Below are 10,371 nucleotides of genomic sequence, written 5' to 3' on the forward strand. Positions count from 1 at the left end.
GACAGATTTGTGTCAGCTCGGGGATTTGAACTTGCAACCTTCCGGTTACTAGTCCAACACTCTAACCTATTGGACCAGCCAGACAGGCCCAGCAGTGTGTGTGTGTGATCCGTGAGGTCAGCAGTGGCCGTTGCAGAGGATCAAGCCCATCATACATATTCTAGCACCGCGTGACACAGCAACGGCAGTTCATCTGACGGACGGACAAGTGCTTTGTGTAACCTTGGAGAGCGTCCAGAACGACAACAGAAGGTTAAAACTCAGGCGTTTTACACTGGCTGGTTGAGGGACTACAGTAATGGGAGGGAGGGGAGACTTACCACCAACCCCCCCCCCTTAACCAGAGTCCCTGTGGAGTCTCAATCACTAAGGCCATCTGCTGAGGGAGAAGGCTGCATTAGGGCCTTTCATCCCGTAGCTAAACACACTCAACAAAATGCAGCTAGTGTGGACTTATACAGTAGCTTCCCTCTCCGTTTGTGGGAACAAACTCTACTCTCTCGCTACCCCAGTAGTCTAGAATTAAATGGTATATTTAAGCAATAAGGTCGGGGGGGGTATACTGGCCATATATCACAAACCTCTGAATTAGAAACTGCTTACCAACTTAATTAGAGCAGTAAAAAGAAATGTTGTCATACGGTCTGATTTACCACAGATGTCAGCCAATCAGTATTCAGGGCTAGAACCACCCAGTTTGTAACAGGCCTTACGTGATTTCACCGTATTTCAAAAACAACAAATAAAAACACAGAGCAGTGTAAACCTAACCCATGTGTCCCGTACAGTAGCATCAGCAGCTTCAGTTTTCACCATCTACACCAGCAGCACCAGCTGCAGGTCTCTTACCTGGGGCAGGGCGGTGTTAAGCTGCCTCTGCAGCGAGTCCCTCTCGTGGCTGACCTCGTGCAGCTTGCCCTGGGTCAGGCCTAGGTTCTCCTGGGTCTCCCTCAGCGTGTCCAGTAGCCGGTCGCGTTCCTCCAGCATGGAAACCATCAGAGATTCGAAGTGCCCCTCCGAGTCCGAATGAAGAGGCGAGCCAGACCCCCGCCGGCCACCCGAAGGCCCCTCCGACTCGCTGATGGTGGGCATCACCTCGCACATCATCTAGGATAGGAGGAGAGGGGTGGAGAGAGAAAAGGGAGAGAGGAATGGGAGACGGGGGGGGGGAAATGTCAGAGAAAGAAGTCGCCAACACATACAAGGACAACGCCTCGGAGCTCAACAGCGTCTTGATCTTTACATCAGAGTTGAATGACTTATCACACATCAGGATCAATGACAACGTCAATAAGCGGCGCTCTCCATGGAAACCCATTACGAACACGGAAACACGGAACCGCAAGTTGACCATGAACATACAACATTGTATTTTCTTCATGTTTGACTCTGAGGAAATCATTAAGTTCTTTCACAACCGAGAGCACAGAAAGAGAGTCTGGGAGGACTGGACACAACAACCTGCCAGCACTGCCACGATGGGCCGCCAGACACTGGGCCGCCAGGCACTGGGCCGCCAGACACTGGGCCGCCAGGCACTGGGCCGCCAGGCACTGGGCCGCCAGGCACTGGGCCGCCAGGCACTGGGCCGCAAGGCACTGGGCCGCCAGGCACTGGGCCGCAAGGCACTGGGCCGCAAGGCACTGGGCCGCAAGACACTGGGCCAAGACACAAGACACTGGGCCGCACTGGGCCGCAAGACACTGGGCCGCAAGACACTGGGCCTCACACTTGTGTTAAGTTACAAGTGCTGACATTTCTGTGTGGTGTCATCTCTGATGTTCTGTGTGACAGAGTGTCTCTTGCAGCGAAACATTCTATCAACAGACAGTTTGTGGGCCTCAACACACTGGGCCCTCAAACTGGGCCCATCAACAGAAACACTGGGCCCATCACACACCAGGCCATCAACAGAAACGCCCATACACAGGCCATCAACAGAAACACCCAGGCCATCAACAGAAACACATCAACAGGCCCATCAACAGAAACACCCAGGCCATCCAGGCCATCAACAGAAACAACAGAAACCCAGGAAACACCAGGCCATCAACAGAAACACTGGGCCAACAGAAACACCCAGGCCATCACACAGAAACACCCAGGCCATCAACAGAAACACCCAGGCCATCAACAGAAACACCCAGGCAATCAACAGAAACACCCAGGCCATCAACTCAATAAATCAGCACCTTGAGCCAAGCTGTTGTCTGAAGGGTAGTGGCAGGCACGCATGGAGAGAACGTTCATTTGCGGTGAGAAAACAGAACACAGTGGGGAAGGCCTCCACACACAATCAGGCCGTATATATTGCACCAACTGGTTACTGCAATGTTGCTGATGTATGATTTAGTAAACCAAAACTACTTGGTAGGTCTGCTGTAAACCACTGTATTAAACAAGAGGGGAGCCCAGTCAAAGCACTCTTTTCTGCAACCTGTTTGTTAAGCACAACTCCATTAATATAATAATGCATCTAATTATAATGATAATAATTCATGCCATTTAACAGATGCCCTTATCCATAGCAACTGAAAGTCATGCTAAGCGGGAATCAAACCCACTATCCTGGCGTTGCAAGTACCATTTTCTAACGACTGAGAAATGGCCTTCTTCGTCACGGCCCTGGTCCGCAGAGAGAAATGCCTTGGTCATTAAATATAATGCTATTGGTCACATCCACATAGTTAGCAGATGTTATTGAGGCTGTAGAGAAATGCTTGTCTTCCTAACTCCAATAGTGTAGTATCTAACAATTCACAACAATACACACAAACCTAAAAAGTAGAAGAATGGAATTAATTAATAAATCAAAAAAATAAATAAATAAATATATTGTTCAAAAAAATAAAGGGAACACTAAAATAACACATCCTAGATCTGAATGAATGAAATATTCTTATTAAATACTTTTTTCTTTACATAGTTGAATGTGCTGACAACAAAATCACACAAAAATTATCAATGGAAATCAAATTTATCAACCCATGGAGGTCTGGATTTGGAGTCACACTCAAAATGAACACACTACAGGCTGATCCAACTTTGATGTAAGGTCCTTAAAACAAGTCAAAATGAGGCTCAGTAGTGTGTGTGGCCTCCACGTGCCTGTATGACCTCCCTACAACGCCTGGGCATGCTCCTGATGAGGTGGTGGATGGTCTCATGAGGGATCTCCTCCCAGACCTGGACTAAAGCATCCGCCAACTCCTGGACAGTCTGTTGGTGGATTGAGCGAGACATGATGTCCCAGATGTGCTCAATTGGATTCAGGTCTGGGGAACGGGCGGGCCAGTCCATAGCATCAATGCCTTCCTCTTGCAGGAACTGCTGACACACTCCAGCCACATGAGGTCTAGCGTTGTCTTGCATTAGGATGAACCCAGGGCCAACCGCACCAGCATATGGTCTCACAAGGTGGTCTGAGGATCTCATCTCGGTACCTAATGGCAGTCAGGCTACCTCTGGCGAGCACATGGAGGGCTGTGCGGCCCCCCAAAGAAATGCCATCCCACACCATGACTGACCCACCGCCAAACCGGTCATGCTGGAGTATGTTGCAGGCAGCAGAACGTTCTCCACGGCATCTCCAGACTCTGTCACGTCTATCACGTGCTCAGTGTGAACCTGCTTTCATCTGTGAAGAGCACAGGGCGCCAGTGGCGAATTTGCCAATCTTGGTGTTCTCTGGCAAATGCCAAACGTCCTGCACAGTGTTGGGCTGTAAGCACAACCCCCACCTGTGGACGTCGGAACCTCATACCACCCTCATGGAGTCTGTTTCTGACCGTTTGAGCAGACACATGCACATTTGTGGCCTGCTGGAGGTCATTTTGCAGGGCTCTGGCAGTGCTCCTCCTTGCACAAAGGCGGAGGTAGCGATCCTGCTGCTGGGTTGTTGCCCTCCTACGGCCTCCTCCTCGTCTCCTGATGTACTGGCCTACCTGAGCCACTTGTAGCATGAGACGGAGTCTACAACCCACACCACTAGAGTGAAAGCACCGCCAGCATTCAAAAGTGACCAAAACATCAGCCAGGAAGCATAGGGACTGAGAAGTGGTCTGGGGTCCCCACCTGCAGAACCACTCCTTTATTGGGGGTGTCTTGCTAATTGCCTATAATTTCCCCATGTTGTCTATTCCATTTGCACAACAGCATGTGAAATTTATTGTCAATCAGTGTTGCTTCCTAAGTGGACAGTTTGATTTCACAGAAGTGTGATTGACTTGGAGTTACATTGTGTTGTTTAAGTGTTCCCTTTATTTTTTTGAGCAGTATATATATATATATATCAGTATGACCCTGGTCTGCAGAGAGTCAGTATACATCTCATACACTAATAGTTGTATTAGTTCCCATCCTGACAGACACCTCGTTAAGTTCGCTGATGACACTGCCTGTTGATCAGCCTGTTGCATGATGATGAGGAACTTCCGAAATGACTTTGAAGAGTGGTGTGACCAATCACACTTGGTCCTCCATACCAACAAGACCAAAGAGATGTGCATCAACGTCAGGAAGAGAACACCACCTACCTCTGCAACATCTATCAGAGGTCAGAACATAGAGATTGTAGAGGAATACACATACCTGGGTGTCCTCTTGGCCAATAAGCTTCAGTGGAGTAAATGTACAGACTGACTTTTCTCAAAAAGCTGGGATCTTTCAATGTTAATTGTACTATACTGACTCTGTTTTACAAATCTTTCAGTGAGAGTATTTTAACTGTTTGTATTATTTGTTGGTTTGGCAATGCCACTGTCAGCCAGACAAATGTGCTGAGAAGGATTATCACCACAGCAAGCAAGGTACTTGGAGTCAAACAGACAGGCCTGGATGAGATCTTTAAGGTCAGGGCCCTACCCAAGGTACTTGGAGTCAAACAGACAGGCCTGGATGAGATCTTTAAGGTCAGGGCCCTCTGCAAGGCTCACAAAATCATTTTAGACCCAAGCCACCCCCTGTAGGCCTGGGCGCAGGTATAGGGATCGAAAAAGAAAAACACAACTAGACAATAATTTGTGCCAGGTGTGATACCCCCCCCCCTAAATAGCTTGGGCTAATGTTCCTATTGACCCAGTAAGGCCAGCAGGCTAATGTTCCTATTGACCCAGTAAGGCCAGCAGGCTATTGGTATGTAACTGTTATGAAAGTTGTCAATTTGTTTTGCTATTTAAACACCATTTTAAACATGTACTTGACACTGCAACAACATTTCCCCATGGCAACAACATTTCCCCATGGCAACAAAAATTCAGTAAAGTGATATCCCCCCCCAAATAGCTTGGGCTAATGTTCCTATTGACCCAGTAAGGCCAGCAGGCTAATCTTCACAATGGCCCTGTCCCAGAAGTCAGCCAGACAGGCTAATGTTCCTATTGACCCATCATGGCCAGCAGGTATTGGTATGTAACAGTTATGAAAGTTGTCAATTTGTTTTGAGTCTATTTAAGTAACCATTTTAAACATGTATGACCCTGGTTGACACTGCAACTGAGTAACATTTCCCAATGGCTTCATGGGCAGACAACATTTCTTCCCATGGTTTGCAGAGAGTCAGTAGACTGAGTAATTTCATCATCATCATGACCCTGGTCTGCAGAGAGTCAGTAGACTGAGTAATGACTTCTTCATCATGGCCCTGGTCTGCAGAGAGTCAGTATACTGAGTAATGACTTCTTCACAATGGCCCTGGTCTGCAGAGAGTCAGTAGACTGAGTAATGGCTTCTTCATCATGGCCCTGGTCTGCAGAGAGTCAGTATACTGAGTAATGACTTCTTCACAATGGCCCTGGTCTGCAGAGAGTCAGTAGACTGAGTAATGGGTTCTTCATCATGACCCTGGTCCACAGAGAGTCAGTATACTGAGTAATGACTTCTTCACAATGGCCCTGGTCTGCAGAGAGTCAGTATACTGAGTAATGACTTCTTCACAATGGCCCTGGTCTGCAGAGAGTCAGTATACTGAGTAATGACTTCTTCATCATGACCCTGGTCTGCAGAGTCAGTAGACTGAGTAATGGCTTCTTCATCATCATCATCATGACCCTGGTCTGCAGAGAGTCAGTAGACTGAGTAATGGGTTCTTCATCATTGGTCTGCAGAGAGTCAGTATAGTGAGTAATGGGTTCTTCATCATGACCCTGGTCTGCAGAGAGTCAGTATACTGAGTAATGGATTCTTCATCATTGGTCTGCAGAGAGTCAGTAGACTGAGTAATGGGTTCTTCATCATGGCCCTGGTCCACAGAGAGTCTGTATACTGAGACTTCATCATGACCCTGGTCCGCAGAGTGTCTGTATACGCTGCTAGAACACGTTATAAGGAGGGGGTCCTTTATGCTTTCCAAGGGCCAATTCCTAACTGGAGATTTGTGCTTGAGGTTTGCACCAAAGTCTGTGGTGCATCAGATGATGAAGCCAGACCACTACTCAGCCCTTCCATTGACCAGACACTAAGAAACCCAATGTACACAAACACATGTAGACCCAGCCTACACTCACAATCACTCTGGATGTGTGTGTGTACAGTAATATGGTTTTCCATTGTAAATGGGCAGGCATAAGATGTTGGGGATGCAGGCCTGACTGAGTGGTTGACTCCATCCACTGGCTCCACAACAGGGGGCTCAACACTGGCGATTAGGCCCTGCAGACGGGCCTCCAGGCGGGAAAGCCCAGAATCATGTGAGCTACATTTTTTTTTTAAACAAACGGAACTGCAGCTAATGAATTGGAACGAAGTGCATTTTTTACTGGGTGGCCGGGGAGGACTTAGGGCTTTCCTTTCTTCTTCTTCCACGGCCTTCAACGCCAAAGGCACTTGCTTTCAGAAGCCACTGTGTTCAGTTCAGGGACCTGAGCAGTGGCACTGTACCTTAGGCGCTTGTTTACAAAGCAGGCCCCTCACTGAGCCAAAACCATCCAAATCCCCCACATATCTAGGTGAGAAATATTCTGATTGGCTGCTGCCAAATGTAACCTAATTTTCACGTAGGCAAATGGACAGCAGCTCTCCAATAACAAGGTCAAACCAACAAAACAATGGAGTTTGAGGGGGAGGGGCCCTACTGAAGAGCACGAGACAGAATGACAGATGGTAGCAATACTCTGTAGTGTAACTACCTCAATGTACAAAACAACAACACGTCCATCATGTCAGTAGGCTTCAAAGTATGGCAGTTCAGTTGTAGACATCTCAATGCAGTGAGTTGGGAGGAGGGGGGGTACACCTACATCACCAAGTAGCGTTACATAAGGCTGAAGTCCCTATGCACATCCATTGAACAAAACGTACACAGCGTTCGTACTGGACGGGCTGCTAACATACCAGCGTAAACAAGGCTGCTACAGGTAGGCTGAAGTCCGAAGAGAGAGAGAGACAAGAGGGTCGAAGTCCGGTAACATTAATGTGTAAACCATAACAGCAAGGTCACGGGGAAAGCGTAACGCTAATACTTTCGGTCTGGAATGTGACTGTTTTTGATAAACAAACTAGCTGTGCTGGTACTGTAGGTCTAGTGTAGAACAGTCCCAACTCTTTCAAACTCAAGGCAGGAGGCATAAAATGAGTACGGACACCTAGCTAAATAGATCAATCAATTGGCAGTTATCGAAAAGGTTTTAAGTTAATTAAGTTACTGCCAAATGCACTCCTTTCTAGAGCTGTGAACCAAATGGACATATAACATGACATATGCCTGGTAGAAAGTTAGTACAATAAAAAGATTATACATTAATGCAAATAGATCAATTGTTAGCTAACGTTACCTTTGCAAAGCAGACGAAATTCCTTTGTGGATGTCCACTTTTCTATTTATGTTGCCGAGCTTTCTTCAACTTAACTTCTAAGCCAGTTCGTTCAACTAATACAACGGTACAATTGTCTGAATAATCCAAGCCATTCAAAACATTAAATCCAATGAAAATGTTGAAAACCATCCAGACTTGAAAAGGTCCCCGACGGCGAACAAAAAAAAAGATAAACTCTAAAAGGCCGCACCGCCAGACCCACATCAGAGGGCAACAACAGCCATTTCGCTAAACGGTAGTGACTTTCTGCATTGCACAAAGATACAAGTCAAACTGATTATTAGTGTTTACACATATAATAATAATACAGACACACAATTATTAACTCATCCTAACATTTTCTATACTTTGTTCAAGGGGAAGAAAAAAAAAAGTGTAGTTAAAAAGGCAACAGTCCTTACAAAAGGAACAAAAGTGGAAACAGATGTAGCTAGATAGCTAGCTACCGTTAGCAACCAACTGTCCAGAGCTACAGCCGGTTACGATAGCTCATTAGACTGCAACTCAAACGTCTGTTACTGTCCAAAACAATACCAGGCAAAGCATATATATATATATATAAAAAGTGTTTATAATCCAAGTTCAAGGGTCAAATGAAAAAAATAAAAAAAATAAACAATGAAGACGAGGTTAGAAGAAAACTAAAATATCTAAAAACACATTTTCTCTGGTGTATTTTGCCAGCTAACGTTAGCTTAGCTTCCCGTCGACGAGCCGCGTCACCACATCACAGGCTGGCGAAAAGAAAACTAGGAGATCGCGGAAACTTTAAACTCCTTGGATTGAGCTCGAAACGCACTTGATAAATATGTATCCACGGCCAATTTGTCCATGGGTTACCAACGTATCAAATAAACCAGGTTTCCGTCCGAATGCAAGTTTTTAATCCAGTTTTCTTTGGTAGTCCAGCTCGACAGGAGCCGTCCCTCTCCCGGTCGGCTCAGGAGTCACTTCTTGTTGTCTATCGTTTCCTGCTCTCCTGTGCGTCAATACGTTGGAAAGCACGTCGGTACGTCGCAGGCTACGGTCGGTGACCAAGGTTGCCGCTCATTCAGTCTGACGTTAGATTTACAGTATATTATCTTTGAGTGTGTTTTAGGTCATTGGGATTAGCCTATGTGTGGTGGAATAATGGCAGCATTTTCCCTCTTGACACTTCTTGATTTTTTTTTACATTTATAATGGAAGAGATTTAGTTATCTTTGAAAAATCACACACACACACACACACACACACACACACACACACAGCACTCCAGAGACACTCCACAGGGTGTCTTAATTAAAGTAATTATGCCCTCCATGTACACTATGAGACAGATATTGCCCATTTCAATGTGAACAATTTAGATGTTTATTATCCTCAGCGTCCGGTCTGACCTGAATAATTTATGTCTTAGAGACCTTCTGGGAATTTCCAGTCAATCAAGTGAGTAGATGTTTTGCTTCAGGGACCTGCAATATTGGCAGTAATCAGTCAACATAATCATCCTGAGCTCCAACATCCTCTCCAGCTTTTGAGAGTGAAGAGAAAGAGAGAGGGAAAAAGCCAGAGAGAGAAAATGTGAGGGTGGGTTTTGCTTAAATCAGTTATGGAGCCTCAGGATGGTCCTGTTAGACTACAGGATGGTTCAGTTAGACTACAGGATGGTTCAGTTAGACTACAGGATGGTTCAGTTAGACTACAGGATGGTTCTGTTAGACTACAGGATGGTTCTGTTAGACTACAGGATGGTTCTGTTAGACTACAGGATGGTTCTGTTAGACTACAGGATGGTTCTGTTAGACTACAGGATGGTTCTGTTAGACTACAGGATGGTTCTGTTAGACTACAGGATGGTTCTGTTAGACTACAGGATGGTTCTGTTAGACTACAGGATGGTTCAGTTAGACTACAGGATGGTTCTGTTAGACTACAGAATGGTTCTGTTAGACTACAGGATGGTTCTGTTTGACTACAGGATGGTTCTGTTTGACTACAGGATGGTTCTGTTAGACTACATCAGTAGTAATGAGACCCAACCCCTTCTCATAATGGCGTTATTGGGGGATGATGGAATTGCTAAACAGACAGTCACACTCTTATGACATAGCAGCGTGTGGTGGAACTGCAAAGTGCCATCAGACCTGCTTCCCTGATCATCCATCAGACCTGCTTCCCTGATCATCCATCAGATCTGCTTCCCTGATCATCCATCAGATCTCCTTCCCTGATCATCCGTCAGATCTGCTTCCCTGATCATCCATCAGACCTGCTTCCCTGATCATCCATCAGATCTGCTTCCCTGATCATCTGTCAGATCTCCTTCCCTGATCATCCATCAGACCTGCTTCCCTGATCAAACATGAGATCTGCTTCCCTGATCAAACATGAGATCTGCTTCCCTGATCATTCATCAGACCTGCTTCCCTGATCAAACATGAGATCTGCTTCCCTGATCATCCATCAGATCTGCTTCCCTGATCATCCATCAGATCTGCTTCCCTGATCATCCATCAGATCTGCTTCCCTGATCATCCGTCAGATCTGCTTCCCTGATCATCTGTCAGATTTGCTTCCC

The 10,371-nt window shown here is 46.2% G+C and overlaps 1 protein-coding gene across 1 annotated transcript; it reads right to left on the reverse strand.

The window, feature by feature from the left end:
- Nucleotides 1–849: 849 nt before the first annotated feature.
- LOC112248132 (liprin-alpha-1) lies at nucleotides 850–8,792 on the reverse strand (the record flags this gene model as incomplete). The annotated part of the gene is given in 2 exon segments (XM_024416942.2): nucleotides 850–1,107; nucleotides 7,770–8,792. A coding segment is annotated over 1 exon segment (258 nt), but the record flags the coding sequence as incomplete, so codon positions are not given.
- Nucleotides 8,793–10,371: the final 1,579 nt, after the last annotated feature.

The sequence above is a fragment of the Oncorhynchus tshawytscha genome, unplaced genomic scaffold (genome assembly GCF_018296145.1).
Source record: "Oncorhynchus tshawytscha isolate Ot180627B unplaced genomic scaffold, Otsh_v2.0 Un_scaffold_14841_pilon_pilon, whole genome shotgun sequence".
Classification (NCBI taxonomy): Eukaryota; Metazoa; Chordata; class Actinopteri; order Salmoniformes; family Salmonidae; genus Oncorhynchus; species Oncorhynchus tshawytscha.